The 19199-nt window shown below is 39.8% G+C and overlaps 1 protein-coding gene across 6 annotated transcripts in view; it reads right to left on the bottom strand.

The window, feature by feature from the left end:
- Positions 1–8269: 8269 nt before the first annotated feature.
- Positions 8270–19199, bottom strand: part of Dym (dymeclin) — a 424183-nt gene continuing 413253 nt past the window's right edge. For all 6 annotated transcript variants that reach the window (XM_087189093.1, XM_021236606.2, XM_013075940.3 and 3 more), the window contains one exon: positions 8270–18337. Coding sequence is in view for 3 of the 6 variants with exons in the window: in XM_013075940.3 (XP_012931394.1) it covers positions 18188–18337 (150 nt within the window). In the remaining 3 variants the exon portion in view is untranslated. The remainder of the gene's footprint in view (positions 18338–19199) is intronic.

Raw genomic sequence — 19199 nt, 5'->3', positions numbered from 1 at the left:
AGGAGCCGAAACCACTGAGCTAAATCTCCGGCCCTAGGTCTGATTTTTTAAAGCTCTTTATAGATTCTAGATAGTAGACCTTTGTCTGAGGGACAGCTGGTGAAAATTTTTTCCCACATTGTGGGTTGTCTCTTCACACTGTTGGTGGTTTCTCTTGCTGTGCAGAAGCTTTTTTGTAAGACGAGATCCCACTTGTTGATTGTTTGTGCTAGTTCATGGGCAACTGAGGTTTTGTTCATAAAATCTTTTCCTACACCAATGTCTTCAAGAGTTCTTCCTAAACTCTCTTCCAGCTGGTTTAGTGTTTTTGTTTTAATATTTAGATCTTTAATACATTTTGATTGTAGTTTAGTGCATGGTGAGGGAGATATAGGTCTAGTTTTAATCTTTGGCAAGTTGAAACCCAATTTTTCCAGCACCATTTATTAAAGAGGCTATCTTTCCTCCAGTGAGGGTGTTTGGCTCCTTTGTCAAAGATGAGGTGGCTGAGTGTGTCTGGAGTTGTTTCTGCATCTTCTAATCTGTAATCTTTTTTTCTTCTTTTTGGTACTGGGGATTGAACTTGGGACCTTGAGCTTTAAGGGAGACAGCAGAACCACTGCGTTAAATCCCTAGCTCTGCATCTTCTAATCTGTTCCACTGGTCCTCAGGTCTGTTTCTTTGCCAGTAGCATGCTGTTTTTTCTTCATCCCTTTGTTTTTTTGGTACTGGGGATCGAACTCGGGACCTTGCACTTGCAAGGCAGGCGTTGAAACCACTGAGCTAAATCCCTGGCCCTAGTAGCATGCTGTTTTTATCACAGTAGCTTTATAGTATAGTTTCAAGTTGGGGGTTGTAATACTCCCTGCCATGTTTCTGTTACCTAGAATTGCTTTTGCTATTCTGGATCTCTTCTTGTTCCAAATGAATTTTTGGATTGTTTTCTCAAGGGCTGTGAAGTATGCTGCTGGGATTTCAATTGGGATTGCATTGAATCTATATAGCAGTTTTGGAAGTATGGCCATTTTCACTGTTGATCCTTCCTACCCAGGAGCAAGGGATGTCTTTCCATTTTCTGATATCATCTTCAATCTCTCTTTTCAGAGTGCTATAGTTTTCAGAGAAGAGGTCTTTGATTTCTTTTGTTAGGTTGATTCCTAGGTATTTCAGTTTTTTGGATGCTATTGTGAAAGGAATTGTTTGCCCTATTTCTCTCTCAGTGAGTCTGTTGTTCGTGTAAAGGAAAGCTACTGATTTTTGTGTGTTGACCTTGTATTCAGCTACTCTACTGAATTTTGTTATTAAGTCTAGGAGACTTTTGGTGGAGTTCTTGGGGTCTTCTATATAGAGTATCATGTCATCTGCACATAATGACAATTTGACTTTTTCCTTTCCTATCTTTATTCCTTTTATTTCTTTCTCTTGTCTAATTGCTGGGCTAATGTTTCCAAAACTATATTGAACAGGAGTGGTGATAGTGGACATCCTTGTCTTGTTCCTGATTTTAGTGTGAAGGATTTCAGTTTTTGACCATTTAGTATGATATTGGCTGTTTGTTTTTCATAGATGGCCTTTATCACACTGAGGTAGAGACCGTCTATTCCAATTTTTGGTAGAGTTTTTTTTTTTGTCATAAATGCATGTTGGATTTTGTCAAATGCTTTTTCTTTGTCTATGGAGATAATCATATGGTTTTTGTCCTTAGCTCTATTGATATAGTGTATTACATTGATTGACTTTTGTATATTGAACCATTCCTGCATCCCTGGGATGAATCCCACCTGATCAGGGTGTATGATCTTCTTGATGATCTTCTGCATTCTATTTGCCAGTATCTTATTAAGGAGTTTTGCGTCTATGTCCATTAGCGGGTTTGGGCTATATAGTTCTCTTTTTCGGTTGGGTCTTTCTCTGCTTTGGGGATCAGGTGATGCTTGCTTCCAGGAATGAATTTGGGAGTATTGCTTCTCTTTTCGTTTCATTGAAGAGTTTAAACAGTAGTGGCAGTAGTTCCTCTCTAAATGTCTTGTAGAATTCAGCAGTGAAGCCATCAGGACCCAGGCTTTTCTTATTTGTTAAGTTTTTAATTATGTTTTCAATTTCATTGATTGATATTGGGTTTAGAATTTTTAGGTCTTTTACGTTCAACTTTGGTAATTCATGTGTATCTAGGAATCTGTCCATTTCTTCTGTTTTCCATCTTATTGACGTATAGGTTCTTGAAGTAGGTCTTGATGATCCTCTGGATTTCTCCTTGGTCTGTTGTAATTTCACCCTTTTCATTACTAATTGGATGGATTTTGGCCTTTTCTTTCCTTTTTCTGACAAGGTTGGCTAAGGGTTTCTCGATTTTGTTTATTCTTTTGAAGAAACAATTCTTGGCTTCATTGATTTTTTGTATTGTTCTCTTAGTCTCCATTGCATTGATTTCTGCTCTAATCTTTATAATTTCCTCCTTTCTATGGGCTTTGGGTTTGTCCTCTTCTTTTTCTAGAAGCTTGAGGTTCAGCATCAAGTTGTTTAATTGGGCTTGTTCTGTTTTCCTAATATGTGTATTCACTGCTATGAATTTCCCTCATAAGACTGCTTTCATTGTGTCCCATAGATTCCGACATGTTGTATTGTCATTGTCATTTAATTGAAGGAACTGTCTGATTTCTTCAACTTCCTCTGTGACCCATTGGTTATTCAAAAGTGTCTTGTTCAATTTCTATGTATTTATGAAATTTTTGCAGTTTCTTTTGCTATGGATCTCCAATTTCATCACACTATGGTCTGATAATATACAGGAGATAACTTCAATTCCTTTGCACTTATTTAAATATGTTCTATGAGCGAGTATGTGGTCTATTTTGGAGAACAACCTGTGTGCAGCTGAAAAGAATGTGTATTCTGATTTTGTGGGGTGGAACACTCCGTAAACATGTTAAGTTCATTTGTTCAAGAGTTTGATTGAGTTCTAGTATTTTGTTGCTTGTTTTTTGTCTAGTTGATCTATCTGTGACAGTGGGGTATTGAGGTCCCTCACTACCATTATATTAGTGCTTGTATGATTTTTCATGTCTGTTAGTATTTGTTTCATATTGTTGGGTGCACTAGTGTTTGGTGCATAGATATTTATGATTGTCATCTCGTTCTCTTGGATTGTTCCCTTTACAAGGATGTAGTGTCCTTCTTTGTCTCTCTTAATCAGTGTTGGCTTGAAATCCACTTGATCTGCAAAGAGGATAGCTACTCCTGCTTTTTTTTGGGTTCCTGTCCCATGGAGTATTATTTTCCATCCTTTAACTTTCAGTCTATGAGTTTCTTTTTGAATTAAGTGTGTTTCTTGTATGCAGCATATTGTTGGATCTTGCTTCTTGACCCATTCTGCCAGTCTATTTCTTTTGATTTGTTAGTTGAGATCATTATCATTGATAGTTACAACTGATACGTACTGACTTATCATTGTCATGACTTTTTCTTTTTGTTGGATTCTCCCCCTTTGCATTTAATTTCTTGTCGTGCCTGACGGATTCATTCTGCTGTGTTTCCTGGGGTTGTGATCCTCATTGTCTTGTCGTAGGATTTTGTCTAAAATTCTTTGGATTGCTGGTTTGGTATTCATGAAGATCCTGAGGTGCTCTTTGTCATGAAAGTATCTTATTTCACCATCAATTTTGAAAGATAGTTCTGCAGGGTACATCAATCTGGGTTGGAGGCTGTTTTCCTTTAGGGCTTGCAATATGTCACTCCAAGCTCTTCTTGCCTTGAGGGTTTGCGTTGAGAAGTCTGCTGTAATTCTGATGGACTTTCCTTTTTATGTGATTTGTTTCTTTTCTCTAACTGCTTGTAGAAGTTTGCTCTTCTGTTGGGTTTCTGGAATCTTAACAATTATATGCCCATGTATAGATTTTTTTTGATCAAGGCTAGTTGGAGTCCTATATGCCTCACTTATCTGTCAAGTTCTTTTCGTCTCCTTGGGAATTTTTCTGCCATTACTTCTGTGAACAGTTTTTTTATGTCATCTGCACTCTCTCCTGTTTCTTCATTGACTCCAATCAGTCTTATGTTATTCTTCTTTGCATCGTCTAGCAGCTGCTGGATTGATTTCTTGTGGCCCCTGACAATTTGGAGGCAATTTTTCTTTTCCTGGTCACTAACTGCAATCTTAACTTCTATATCTGAAATTCTGTCCTCACATTGGCTCATTCTGCTGCATAGACTTTCAATGGAGTTTTTAATCTCCTGGAAATCTGTTTGCATCTGTTTTGTGGATTTCATTTGTTTCTTATTTTGGGATTCTATCATGTTCTTCAGCTCCTCTATTTTTTTTTTTTTTTTGGTACTGGGGATCGAACTCGGGTCCTTGCACTTGCAAAGCAGGCAGCGGAACCACTGAGCTAAATCCCCGGCCCACCTCCTCTATTTTTTTTATCTGTGTCCTCTCTAGACTTATTAATCATGTCTTGCACTATGGGCACAATCTCTGCTGTTATTTGAGAAATTATTTCTGATTTCATTTTTTCCAGATCCTCTTTTGTTCCTAGTTCAGGGAGTCCAGGTGGTTAGGTATCAGCGTGTTCCATCTCGTTTCCCTTTGGGGTTGCTGTAGTTGATCTGGAAGTCTGGTTCTGAGGCTTGTTTACCTGTCTTCTCATTTTGACGGGTTTGTGCATGTGTGTATGTGTGTGCTGCTGTCACCCACACCACTCACCTCTTCTGTGCTGGGAGTCGTGGTACTTTGGCCCAGAAGCCTCCTCCTCTGCACCAGAAGCTGTGGCAAGTTGATCTGGAAGCCTCTTCTGTGCTCAGAGCTGAGGTACGTTGGCCTGGAAGCCTCCTACTCTGCATTGGGAGCTGTGGCACGTTGACCCGGAAGCCTCTTCTGTGTTGGGAGCTGTGGCATGTTGGCCCAGAAGCCTCCTACTCTGCACTGTGAGCTCCTCTGTCCTTCTAGGCAGAAGGATCACTTTCCTTCTTTCTGCCTTGAGCAGATCCTTTTAATATTCTTTTTTTTTTCTTCTTGGTACCAGAGATCAACCTTGGGACCTTGTATTGGTGAGGTAGGCCATGGAACCACTGGGCTAAATATGTGCCCCCCCCCCCCTTTTTGGTACCGGGGACTGAAATCTGGTCCTTGTGCTTTCAAGGCAGGCGGCAGAACCACTGAGCTAAATCCCCAGTCCCTAATAATTTTTTTTTTTTGGTACCGGAGATTGAACTTGGGACCTTGCACTTAAGTGGCAGGTGCCAGAACCACTGAGCTAAATCCCCGGCCTTGGGCTCTTTTAATATTCTTTTAGGGTAGGTGTGCTGATGAATTCTTCCGGCTATTTCTCTAAAAGTGTCTTCAGTTTCCTTCATCCTTGCAGGATATTGTCCAGCCTAGACGTTTCTAGGCTGGCAGTCCCTTTCTCTTAGTACTTCCCAGGCAGCATTTTGACATCTCCAGTCATCTCTGCTGGGAAGTTGGCTGTCAGTTCAGTCTAAATGTTCTTCTTCTATGGTTATATGGGCCTTACTTCCTCCCTGGTGGGCTGAAAGCTTTCCTATTTCTTTGGTTTTTAGCAGTTTTACTATGATCTTTAGAGTTGTGGATTGTTTTTATTTATTATTGGGGTTTGTGGGAGTGCTTCTCAAAATTATAGCTTGATATCTTTTTTTTGAGTTTTGGGAAAGTTCTGGGCTATTTATTTTGTAGTTCTGGGGGTTGAGCCCACAGCATTCACACTGAGTTACATTCCCAGTCCCTTTTCTTACTTTTTATTTTGAAGCAAGGTCTTGCCAAATTGCTCAGGCTGGTCTCAAATTTGGGATTCTCCTGCCTCAGCTTCCTAGTGTGCTGGGATTATAGTTATGTGCCACTAAGTTTGAGTCTCTTGGATTTTTATTTAAATGCCCCATTCTTCTACACTTTTGAGATTCCAACTGCACTTAGATCAGAAATTCTTACTGTACCCTTTATGTCTCCTGCTCTCTAGTCTCTACTTTCTGTCCTTTTCACTCTGTTCCACTCTTCCCCTTGATTTCTCATCATACTCATTCTCTTCTCACTTTATGTCTAATCTGCTCTTAAACCCATCCAATGAATTATTCTTAAATTCTTATTATAGTGTCTTACAGTTCTAGAATTTCCAATGTGATCTTTTTAAAAAACAGTTTCCAATTCTCTGTTGAAATTCTTGGCATTACATGTAGCTTTTTGAACACAGTAAACCATAGCTGATTTAAATCCTGTGACAGACATATTTGGAACTCTTTTAAGTATTTGTATTGCCTGTGTTTTCCTTTGCTCCTTGATGGTTTTAACTAAAGTGATTCAGATTGGCTGGTCCTCTTCTATACCTGAATGCTTGAATGTAGTGCTGTGGAAACAAATCAAGACCTTGGGTGGTTCTCCTCCTACAGAGAGAACTGAACTTGCGCTCCAGCTCAGTGCGTGTGGGGGTGGGGCACCCTGGTGATCTGGTTTCACCTCAGGGCACATGCAGACACTAAGGTGGAGGGAAAGTGAGCAGTAGATCCATGAGATGTAGTCTAGAGCCAATAATGGAGGATTAGCTGTCCACTAAGGACAACTTGAAAACATGGCCATACTTTACAAATTTGTTTGAAGGTTTCCCAGAGCCAACAGGATAGTGACACACCATCTATTCAGCTGCATGGGGTTATACTGTGGTTTTAAGACTTATCCTCTCCAAAATTCATGTTCATGTTTAACTGCCACTGCAGCAGGGCCTAATGGGTGGTTAAATGCCTTTAACCACTTACCAGTCCAATTATTTAAATATGAAATAACCAAAAGTTGCATATTTTTCATTAATTTTTATAATAAAACAGGAAATACAAATATGACAATTTTATCAAATTTATTCAATACAAGAATTGACTGGCTGAAATGACACCTGCCTGAGTGACACTCGGGATAGTCAGTATGTAAACAAATGCGTTATCCAAGTGATGACTGGGGTAAACTGTCCAATGGTTAAGAGGACTTTTAGAGTGGCTTCCTTTTGCCCTCTGTCTGTCCTTCTGCAATGGGATGCAGTAGCAAGGGGCCGCTGGCACCTTGATACTGGGCCTTCCAACCCCGTAACTGTGAGAAGGAAATCTCTTCCTAAATTACCCACTGTGTAGTTACAGTACCACAGAACAGACTGACAGGCTCCTTCTCCTCTGGGGCTTTGGCTACTCCCAGAGGCTAAGCAGCTGGCCTTTTGAGATCCTGTGAAGTCAGATCAGGGGCTGGAATATGACCTGGCCACAGGGGTGAGAGTTGCTGGGGAGTCTTCCTTCCTCTGAGGTGGGGCTGGATAGCTTTAACCAAATGAGATTAAATTTTGGGCTTTAATAGAATTTAAAAAAATCCATTATTTCTTGTGGGCTGTGTGCTATCTACTTAGTTTTTCATATTGATAGCAAACTTAGTTCTTCATTAGAGAACAGAACCCTGACCTCCTTGGCTCCAGGATGTGATGTGGGACACTGGAGTAGCCCTGACTTTGGAGTTACAAGGCCCAAGGATCAGTGTTGATATCAAGTGGCAACTACAGATGGCAAGCAGTGTACCTAGTGGAGCAGGGAGAGACCCACAGGGCTGACCTTGCAAACACCAGCCTAGGAGGTATCAGTCAGCGCCAAAACTCTAATTAAAGGTTGCAGAGAGCTTGAAGGCCTAATGTAAAACCTTGGCTCCCCAAAGTCTGTAGGACACTATGTTGCCTAAAGAATGATATATTAAGATTCTAGTGTGCACAAGTATCTTTCCTACCTCTGAACATTTCGCTTGGATGTTCCTCAACCAGCTCTTGGGAGTCAAGGAGCATCTGCCCAATGCTGCTTCTGCTTCTTCTTTCACTCTTCCAGCTCCGGTGATTTCCTCCCCAAGAGAACTGTGTGTGGAGTGTGTTTTCTATGCTTCATCTCTGGAAACCTTCTCTTCTTTCCTTCCCTTTGTCCTTGAGCTGTTTTGTCTGCACTGCTGAACTGTGCAGCCCTGCATAAGGCTGTTCATGTTTCATGACACCAGCCCTGATGGGTAGCTGTGGGATCCAGTGTTAGAATTCTGAAGCAGAAAGCAAAACACCTTGAACTCTTGATAGGAAAGATGCTATTGGAAGGGGCACATTCTTTTAAAAATAAATACTGTGGGGCTGGGGATTTAGCTCAGTGGTGCCGCCACCTACCTTGCAAGCAGAAGGTCCCAAGTTCGACCCCTGGTACCAAAAAAAAAAAAATATTGTGACAGAACCCAGAACCCTTTAGTACACTGCAATACAATGGCACACTGGAATAATGGCTTCATATCTTGGGTAAAATCAGATTTAATTTTCACCTGAACACAAGATCCTGTTGCTTCATTTTCATGTATAAAACAAAAAGATTTCTAAGCAAATTAAAACTCTAAATTAATGCAAGCATAATTCAAGCTTATCACTTCACTTGCCATGTGACAGATCTTTCACAAAGATAAGAAACTCTGGTGGCTCTGCAGAGCTGAGGCAGTGACACAGGAAGGGCTTCCATCCTGAGCCGGGTAAGTGGCAGGAGCTTCTGCCAGGCCCCTGGGAGGCTGCTGCGCCAGCAGAGCTTTTAGGCCAGTGAGCACTTGTTTGTGTGAGGAGCAGGAGTGCTGGCCTGGGACACACAGGGAGCGAGGGGCCTGAGGAAGAGCCCAACCTCAGTTATGGCTTCCTTGGGCATTTGCTCTCATCATGATGACTGGGCTTTTGGGAACTGAATTTCCTCTCGTAACAAGAACTGAGAGTCCTGCAGCCCACTGACTGTCCCATGGCACTGCTCAGCCTGCAGACTCAGAGGACAAGCCCATGGTTGTAACCAGACACTTGAGTGTTTCATATGACCCTTAAGATTTTTTTTAAAATTTTATTTATTTATTTTTTTGGTACCGGGGATCAAACTTGGGTCCTTGTGCTTGCACAGCAGGCGGTGAAACCACTGAGCTAAATAAATCCCTGGCCCCAAGATTTTTTCTTTTAAAGAAAAAGGAAACAAATTAAAGGAAATATGCACAACTGTTACTGAAATGATAATCAAATCATCTCACCTTCAGATCACATGCCCTGAAGCTGGACTGAGGTCTTGCTGAGCTATAATGCTACAGGGGGAGGTCCTGTACTTGTGATCCCCCATGAGCCACAGGATGGGTGTCCCCAGCCATTCCTGGGGGCACAGGCAGGGGCTGACAGGACAAGCACTGAGGCTGTGGCAGGACAGCCACACTTGCTTCCTCCCTAACTCACCAGCCTCAGGACTTTCCATTTCACCCCATTCAGATGAGGACAAGGACACCATCTGTCCACTCAGCCCAGCAGAACCTGCAGGAAAGGATCCTTTGATGGCTTCTTGTGTGTGTAAACCACATAAATGTGCACTGAGGTGCTAACAGGGTTTTACCTTTATAGCACATGGTGTGGCTGAGGATGTGATGAACCAAAATGACTCAGCCCCAGGCCCTAGGACAGATGAAGAGTCTGGTCCTGATGGAGTGACACTTGGATTATGTGCTAAGCAGAAAACTGGAAGATACCTGTCTCTTTGAGAACAGAACTAGGCTCCTTCTCCAGACTGGGCAGGGACTGGCTTGGACACAGCATGTGACTCGACGGGCCCTTGGTGCCTGTTTTGCTGTTCGGCACATCCCTCCTTCTTCTAGCTCAGGGACCAAACACAGGGGTCTCATAGGCTCCAAAATATGTTTTAAAAATCAGAAACAGACTTTGGGAAGATGGTGGAGCAGTAAGCAGCAAGTTGACCTCTCCTAGATTTGGAATCCAGAAACTTTAGCAAGGTGGGGATGAAAAGAAGTGAGGTGGATCCTTGGGACCCAGGAGGGATCTGAAGAGAAAACTGGAGTCCACAGAGAAAGTGAAGAGACAGACTGTTTTTGGCTTTTGTCTAGATGTTCCTCCAAAGCCTCATACTGTCATAGGTGGGGCTTTTCAGAGGTGACTGGATCCAGAGTGTGTGATGCAGAGGTTAAGGGTGTATGATTACTAAATTAGTTCACTGATTGGTTTGGTATAGTTCTGAGTGTGAATAATGGGAAGGCCCACCTGGGTGTTAATGCTACCAGCCCCAAGGGTGGGTAGCCTGGATATAGGAAGGAGGGCTGTTGTCATCACTTGCTTCTTCCCTACTTTGCTGCTTGCTGCCTTCTGCCCTATGCCCGCCATGAACTGTTTCTCTTCTGCCATGCCACTCTGCCTTGGAGCCAGCCAATTATGAACTGAAACCTCTACAAACTGTGAGCTACAATAACTCTTTCCTTAACTTTGGGTATTGGGTATTTTTCCTTAGCAACAAGAAAGGTAACTAAGACAGATCTCAATGCAGAAAAAGGAAGGGGCAATCTTCACCTCCTCTCCTGGTTCATGGCATGAGGGGAGGAGCAAATCTACAGAGGCATAGTGAAAACAGGTGACTCCAAAGGCCTCCTGATAGAAATGCACCAGTGAAACACAGCAGTGGATGCTGTTCACTAAAACAGCTGGTGAGTTGATTTCGGTCCAAGCCACTGCAGTATCTCCTGAAGATAGTGCTTGGTTGGACATCATTTTAGGGAGGGGCCAACTGAACCTGGGACCCAGAACCACTGTGGATTGGCTTCATCTCAGGGCTTCCAGCATTAAAAACTCAGTAACTAGGTAAGGGACAACTGTGGGAGATGTCTAGGGTCAGGGAGCTGTGGTCAGGTCAGCAGGAGACACCCAGAGTATTATAAGCTAAATGACTCAGGCCCCAACCCCACAAGCAGAGGCCTAGATCAGCCTAAACATCTGTGGACTTGAAAGTACCAGAACTGGCACCCAACCCTCATCCTACTGCAGGATTCCTAGGATTATCCAGCACAGATCTGGGCTCTGACTGCCTCCTTAGTCTACCAGTGAGAACAGAGCTGTGCCCTGAATTGGACACTACCACAAAAGAGTAGACTTTAGAAGATAACCACAGGCTTGAAATCACAGAAAGATTTCTTTTTTTCTTTTCCCTTGTGGGCTTTTTAAAATTGTGGGCTTTTAAAAAATCCTGTTCATTTAAAAAATTGTTTATGTTTTTTTGTGTGAACATTGTTTTTAGTTTGTTTTGCTTTGTTCTTGTTTTTGTTTCTTCTTTCTTCCCCTTCTGTCTTCTTCACTAGTTTCCCAAGGCCTGGATAATCTTCCATTGTCCTCCAGCCTTGTTTCTAACCTCTTTCACTTCTTTTATTTCTCTATTTTTCCTCTTATCCCTTTAAAATTTTCTCCCCTTAATGTAAATTTTCTCTGTTGAGTGGACATTTACTGTATACAATTTTCTGTCTTAGCTTTTGACAGTGGTACCTTGGTTCACAAACTTGATTTTTTCCACAATTCTGGTTGCAAACTGAGCAGGATGAAAATTGAATCCAATACTATGGTTAGGTTCAATATACAGAAATTTGATTCAGTTCTTATCCTGTTTGGTTTGTGACCAGAATCATGGAGGGAAGAATGGAGTTCATGAACTGAGGCACCACTGTAATAACCTTGTACCTAGGTTAAAGGTGACAAAATAGTAGTTATCACAGTTTGTTATTTTCTGGTCTGTGCTTGATGGTACTGTTATTACTCACTGTACTACTTTAGCCAAGGTGACATAGTTGTTGTGATCAACTGATCTTCCTTTTATGTCAATACTTAAATTGTTTGGGGGTCAAAAACAATACCATAGTCCAGTATCAAAGAACTGGGTGCTAGTCCAGTACCAAAGAACTGGGTGCTAGACCAAACAGGCAGCAACTTTTCATTCATAATAAAATAAAGAGGCAGGATCCTGGGACAGACTCAAAAGCCAGCTATGACTAGAAGATATTTCTGAAAAGTAGTCATTTCCTAAACAGGTCTTGATACTAGTAACAAGGCTACCTACTGTAAGTGATTTACAAGCCTCAACTTAGAAAACACACACACACACACATACACACATACACACACACACAAAACAGAAAATGAGAAAACATGGACAATGCAACCCATAATCCCCAACTTACCTAAGGCAAATCAAGGAGTCATTGAGGAGGAAGAAATCAAAAGCTATCCAGCTGAATTTCATGAAATGGTAGCAGGAGAAGTAACAAAACAGATCAGTAAGTCTCTGGACAAAAACAAAATCGATAGTTAAAGAGATGATGGGCCGGAGATTTAGCTCAGTGGTGTTGCCGCCTTCCTTGCAAGTGCAAGGTCCTGAGTTCAATCCCCAGTACCAAAAAAAAAGAGATGATGATGACCATAATGAAAGGAATGATTAGTAAATCTAGAGTAGACACAGATTAAAAAAAAAATAGAGGAGCTTAGAAAAGACAAGGGAACCATGAATGCCCAACACAGAAAAGAAATGGATTCCATAAAACAGACTCAAATAAAAATCCAAGAGATTAAAAATTCTACTGTAAGTATACACAGCAGAGTGAACAAATGTGAAGTCAGAATATCAGATCTAGAAGACAGGGTTGTGATTGGTGCTCATCAAATAAAAGACTTCTTAAAAATAGCAAGGGGTCATGAAAAAAATCAATCCAATAGTTGCCAGATGATGCAAAGATGACTAATATAATATTAATTGGAATCAATGAAGAATAAGATAGAACAAAGGGCATTAAAAAACCCATTCACAGAAGTAATAGCAGAAAACTTTCTAGGCATAGAGAAAGAATTTGAGATACAGAAAAGTGAGGCATACAGAACTCCAAATAGTCATGATCTGCAAAAAATTACACCAAGGCATGTAATAGTCAAGATTCCAGAAATTCAACACAAGAACAGAACACTAAAAGCTGTTAGAGAAAAGACACAAATCATGTAGAAGCAAAAACCACAGCAGACTTCTCAATTTAAACCCTTAAATCAAGGAGAGCCTGAAGTACTTCAAGCCCTAAAAGAAAACAACCTTCAACACACACTAATGTACCTCAGAAAATTATCTCTCAAAATTGATGGAAAAATAATATACTTCCATGATAAAGAATACCTGAAGAAATTCATGAACACCAAACCAGCACTCCAGAAGGTTCTGAAGGATATTTTAGAAAAAGACAATGAAGACAACAATTTCAAGAATCCAAAGGGAATGAATCTACTAGGCAAGGCAAGCAATTAAACAGAAGGAAAAGAAAGGGAACCAGTAACAGGAAAGTAACATGACAAGGATAAGTTAATATATATGCTGTAACCACCAATGCAAATGGTCTCAATTCACTAATCAAAAGAAACAGATTGGCAGAATGGACCAAGAAACAAGATCCAACAATATGCTGCATACCAGAAACATATTTAGCTGAAAAAGAAATTCACAGACTGAAAGTCAAAGGATAGAAAACAATACTCTATGTGACAGGAACCTGGAAAAAAGCAGGGGTAGCTATTCTATTTGGAGATACAGTGGATTTCAAGCCAAGACTGATTAGAAGAGACAAAGAAGTTCACTGCATACTTGTTAAGGGAACAATCCAAGAGGAAGAGATAACAATCATAAATATATATGCACCAAATACCTCTGTACCCAACTATATAAAACAAACACTGATAGATATGAAAAATCAGATTAAGCACTAAAACAATTGTGGGGGACCTCAATACCCCACTGTCACAAACAGACAGATCAACTAGACAAAAAAAATCACAAAGAAATGTCAGAGCTGAATCAAACCTTTGAACAAATGGACGTAGATATCCACAGAGTATTCCACCCAACAACAACAGAATATATATTCTTCTCAGGAGCACACAGGACTTTCTCCAAAGCAGACCACATATTAGCTTACAGAACATGCTTAAGTAAATCCAAAGGAATTGAAATTATCCCATGTATATTATTAGATCATTGTGCAATGAAATTGAAAATCAATGGAAAAAGAAAGCACGAAAACTACATAAACACATGGAAATTAAATAACACCCTCTTGAACAACCACTGGGTCACAGATTAAAGAAGAAATTAGTGTCTACAATTAAATGATAACACCAATATGGTATACTGGAATGAAGGCAATCCTATGAGAGAAATATACTGCAGTGAATTCCTACATCAGAAAATCAGAGTGAGCTCAAATAAATAAACCAACGTTGAACCTTAAGCATCTAGAAAAAGAAGAGCAAGTTAAACGAAAAGTGTGTATGAGGGAGGAAATTATAAAGATCAGAGCAGAAATTAATGCAACCGAGACTAAGAAAAACAAAAAATCAATGTATTGAAGAGTTGGTTCTTTGAAAGATTAAATGAAATAGACAAACCCTTAGCCAACCTCATCAAAAAAAGAAAAGACTCAAATCCATGCAATTAGGAATGAAAAGCATAAAATCACAACAAACCATGCAGCAGTCCAGAAAAACATCAATACCTACTTTGAGAACCTATACTCCAGTAAGGGAAAATTCAGAAGAAATGGACAGATTCTGAGATACAATATGAATTACCAACACTGAATCAAGAAAGATACAAAAATTCTAAATAAGCCAGTGTCAGTCAATGAAACTGAAGAATAAAAAAACTACCAATAAAGAAAAACCCAGGTCCTGACAGATTTACTGCTGAATTCTACAAGAACTTTAGAGAAGATTTAATGCCACTACTCCTCAAACTCTTTAATGAAATTGAAAGGGAAGTAATACTTCCAAACTCATTCCTGCAAGCAAGCATTACCCTGATAACAAAACCAGAGAAGGATCCAGCCAAAAAACAGAACAAAGGCCAATCTCCTTAGTGAACACAGATGCAAAAATCCTCAATAAGATAGTGGCAAACAAAATGCAGGAAATCATCAAAAAGATTATACACCATGATGAAGTAGAATTCATCCCTGGGATGCAGGGATGGTTCAACATATGCAAATCAATAAATGTAATACACCACATTAACGGAACCAAGGACAAAAACCACATGATCATCTCAATGTATGGAAAAAAAGCATCTGACAAAGTCCAACACTCATTCTTTTTTTTGGGGGGGGGGGATCAAACTCGGGACCTTGCAGTTTCAAGGCAGGCAGCAGAACCACTGAGCTAAATCCCCGGCCCCCAACACTCATTCTTGATAAAAACCCTTCAGCAAACTGGAATAGGTCTCTATTTCAATCTGGTAAAAGGCATCTATGACAAACCAATAGCCAATATCATAATAAATGGTCAAAAACTGAAAGCTTTAACTTTAAAATCAGGAACAAGATAAGGATGCCTACTATCACTACTCCTGTTCAATATAGTTCTGGAAACTTTAGCCAGAGCAATTAGACAAGAGAAAGAAATATGGATAGGAAAGGAAGAAGTTAAATTATCATTATTTGCTGATGACCCCAAAAACTCCATCACCAGACTTCTAAAATAACCAAATTTGGCAGAACAGCAGGATACAAAGTCAATACTCACAAATCAACAGCATTCCTTTATGCAAATAACAAACTCACTGAGAAAGAAATTAGGGAAACCACACCTTTCACAATAGCATCAAGAAAAATGAAATACTTAGGAATCAATCTAACAAAGGAAATGAAAAACCCACACATTGAAAACTACTGTATGGGGCTGGGGATTTAGCTCAGTGTTTCTGGTGTCTGCCTCAAGAGCGCAAGGACCCGAGTTCAATCCCTGGTACCAAAAAAAAAAAAAAAAAAGAAAGAAAGAAAGAAAACTACTCTGAAAAAGGAAATCAAAGAGGATATCAGAAAATGGAAAGATATCTCATTCTTGGATAGGCAGAACCAATATAGTAAAAATGGCCATACTTTCAAAACTGTTATATGATTTAATGCAATCCCAATCAAAATACCAATAGCATACCTCATAGAACTGGATAAAATAATGCTAATGGGCTGGGGATTTAGCTCAGTGGTACCACCGCCTGCCTTGAAAGCATCAGGTCCTGAGTTTGATCCCCAGTACTAAAAAAAAAAATCATATGGAACTAGAAGAGATCTAGAATAGCAAAAGCAATTATGGGCAACAAAGGCAAGGTAGGGGGCATCACAATCCCCAATTTGAAGTTTATACTACAAAGCTACTGTGATAATAATGGCATGATACTGTCAAACAAACAAACAAACAAACATTAACAGATCTGAGGATCCGTGGAAGGGAACTGACAATGCAGAAACAATTCCAAGCACCCACAGCTACCTTATCTTTGACACAGGGGCCAAACACCTTCACTGGAGGAAAGATATCCTCTTTAATAAAAGGTGCTGGGAAAACTGGCTTTCAACATGCCTAAAATTGAACCCAGACCCATGTCTCTCTCCATGCACTAAACTAAAGTTGAAATGGATCCAACATTTAAATATTAAAACAGAAACACTAAATCTGCTGGAAGATACGATAGGTAAAACACTGGAAGACATAGGTGTAGGGAAAGACTTTATGAACAAAACCCCAATTGCACAGGAAATATCACAAAGAACCAACAACTGGGAACACATCAAATCAAAAAGCTTTTGCACAGCAAAGGAAATCACCAACAGAGAGAAGAGACAACCCACAGAATAGGAAAAAATTTTTACCAGTCACTCCTCAGACAAAGGATTAATATCTAGAATATATAAAGAACTAAAAAAACCCCAGATGCTCCAAATTTAAAGACCCAATCCAAAACTGGGGATCTGAAAGGAATAGACATTTCTCAGATGAAGAAGTACCAACAGCAAGTAAATATATGAAAAAATGCTCTGGTCATTTGAAAAATGCAAATTAAAACAAGACTGAGATTCCATGTACTCCAGAAAGAATGACTATCATTAAGAAATCAACCAACAACAAATGATGGTAAGGCTGTGGGAAAAAAGGAACCCTTTTCCATTGTTGGTGGGAGTGTAAACTGTATAACTGCTATGGAAATCAGAATGGAGATTCCTCAATAAACTAAAACTAGAGGTTCCATTTGATCCAGCTATTCCCCTTCTGGTATCTTCCTGAAAGATTTAAAAGTGTCATATACATACTCATGTTTATAGCAGCATAATTTATAATAGCTAAGTCTTGAAAACAGCCCATATGCCCATCAACAGATGAATGGATAAAGAGAATGTGGTATTTACACACAATGGAGTACAACTCTACCATAAAGAAGGATAAAGTTGAGTCATTTGTAGGAAAATGGACACACAAATGAAATAAATTGGACATGAAAGTGAAATAAATTCGACACATAGTTTAAATATCACATTGTTTCTCTTGTGTGATAAACTCAAAGAGTAAATGAGGAGCATAATGAAGGTCAGATACTGGGATACAGGAAAAACATGTTCAAATGAAAGTAGGAATAAGGGATGAAGGAGGGAGATGGAAAGGAAGGGGAAAAAAGAATAGAAGGAAAAAAACAGAAACAAAGCTTCTATAAATGGGGAAGAGAAGAAGGGTTGAAGAGAGGTTAGGAGAATGGGAGAAAAATAGAAGAATAAAGATGTATTATGTACAGGCCCAAATTCCCTATGATGAATATGAATAATATGCATGACAAATATGTACTAATAAAAAATATAAAGTTAAAAAATAAGAAACAGAAAAACACATTTTTCATCTCATATAGAATACAATATCAATAAATTAGTCTCTTTTGATCCTACTAGCCGGTTGAAGGAAAAGATTGCTTTCAAAATTAAGCTTTTCTTTTCTCAATGGTTAATGCAGATGTTTAACTTAATTTGTTTTGGGCTCCAGAATTCCAGCTACGACTCAAGAGGCCAAATCCTCAGAAAAGCAGCCTTTTTCCTTCTCTGAGGGAAAGATGAAAAGTTAGTGTCATGCTGTCCGGGTATAGTGTTTATGAAACTGTGGGTTACTGAGAGACAGGTGCGCACACACACACACACACACACACACACAGAGACACACACACACATACACACACACACACAACCAAAATAAAAAATTTAAAATTAGTAGTACTATTCAGGTGTCATGTGCCTAATGCATTGAGATCCTGGAAAAGCTCTAGATTTTTGGTTTAGAAATAAAATTTCATGTTGAACAGCATATTTTTACATTTATTATTATTGTGCACACCCCCTCCCTGTACTACAATCTAAACTGAGTGATCTATGGCCAAATGGCACCAATTCTCCAAATCAAAGTATGCGAGGGGAACACACTCATGTGATGCTGACAGAAGACAGACCAGGTAATCTGTCTGCCTCTGTTCCCCTGAATAAAATGACTAGCAGGGCTGTTAATCTGGGGGGCAGGTAGGAGTGCATCCTGCCTCAGTCGGAATCCATTGTGAACAGCTGGATGTCCTGTGGGTTCCAGTACAGGCCTACTGCTGAGTTGTAGACCAGAGACCAGACGTATGGGATGAAAAACTCCTCAGGCTGCTCCTCTTCCACGTATTTGAATTTCAATTCTGGAAATTTCTGCAACAAAAATAAGATGGCTTTATCATCTCATCAATCCATGCATAAGCAAATGCAGCAGGAGTTTGTAAGTGGTAGTGTGTGCAGGGTACCTTCCTCCTCTAACTGGTCACAGGCTGACAGCTCTAGGCTTTTAAAATAATTCTGGCTGTCAATGTAATACTAAATGATCAAAAAATGAAATCCTTCACACTAAAATCAGGAACAAGACAAGGATGTCCACTATCACCACTCCTGTTCAATATAGTTTTGGAAACATTAGCCACAGCAATTAGACAAGAGAAAGAAAGAAAAGGAATAAAGATAGGAAAGGAAAAAGTCAAATTGCCATTACGTGCAGATGACATGATACTCTATATCAAAGACCCCAAGAACTCCACCAAAAGTCTCCTAGACTTAATAACCAAATTCAGTAAAGTAGCTGAATACAAGGTCAACACACAAAAATCAATAGCTTTCTTTTACAGGAACAACAGACTCACTGAGAGAGAAATAGGGCAAACAATTCCTTTCATAATAGCATCCAAAACACTGAAATACCTAGGAATCAACCTAACAAAAGAAATTAAAGACCTCTCCTCTGAAAACTATAGCACTCTGAAAAGAGAGATTGAAGATGATATCAGAAAATGGAAAGACATCCCTTGCTCCTGGGTAGGAAGGATCAACAGTGAAAATGGCCATACTTCCAAAACTGCTATATAGATTCAATGCAATCCCAATTGAAATCCCAGCAGCATACTTCACAGCCCTTGAGAAAACAATCCAAAAATTCATTTAGAACAAGAGATCCAGAATAGCAAAAGCAATTCTAGGTAATAGAGACATGGCAGGGGGTATCACAATCCCCAACTTGCAACTA

The sequence above is a fragment of the Heterocephalus glaber genome, unplaced genomic scaffold, assembly GCF_053883595.1.
Source record: "Heterocephalus glaber isolate CG9 unplaced genomic scaffold, H.glaber_assembly_v1.0 deba00000331, whole genome shotgun sequence".
Classification (NCBI taxonomy): Eukaryota; Metazoa; Chordata; class Mammalia; order Rodentia; family Bathyergidae; genus Heterocephalus; species Heterocephalus glaber.
Note: the sequence above shows the minus strand (reverse complement) of the source record. Positions and strands in the feature narration are given on the sequence as shown.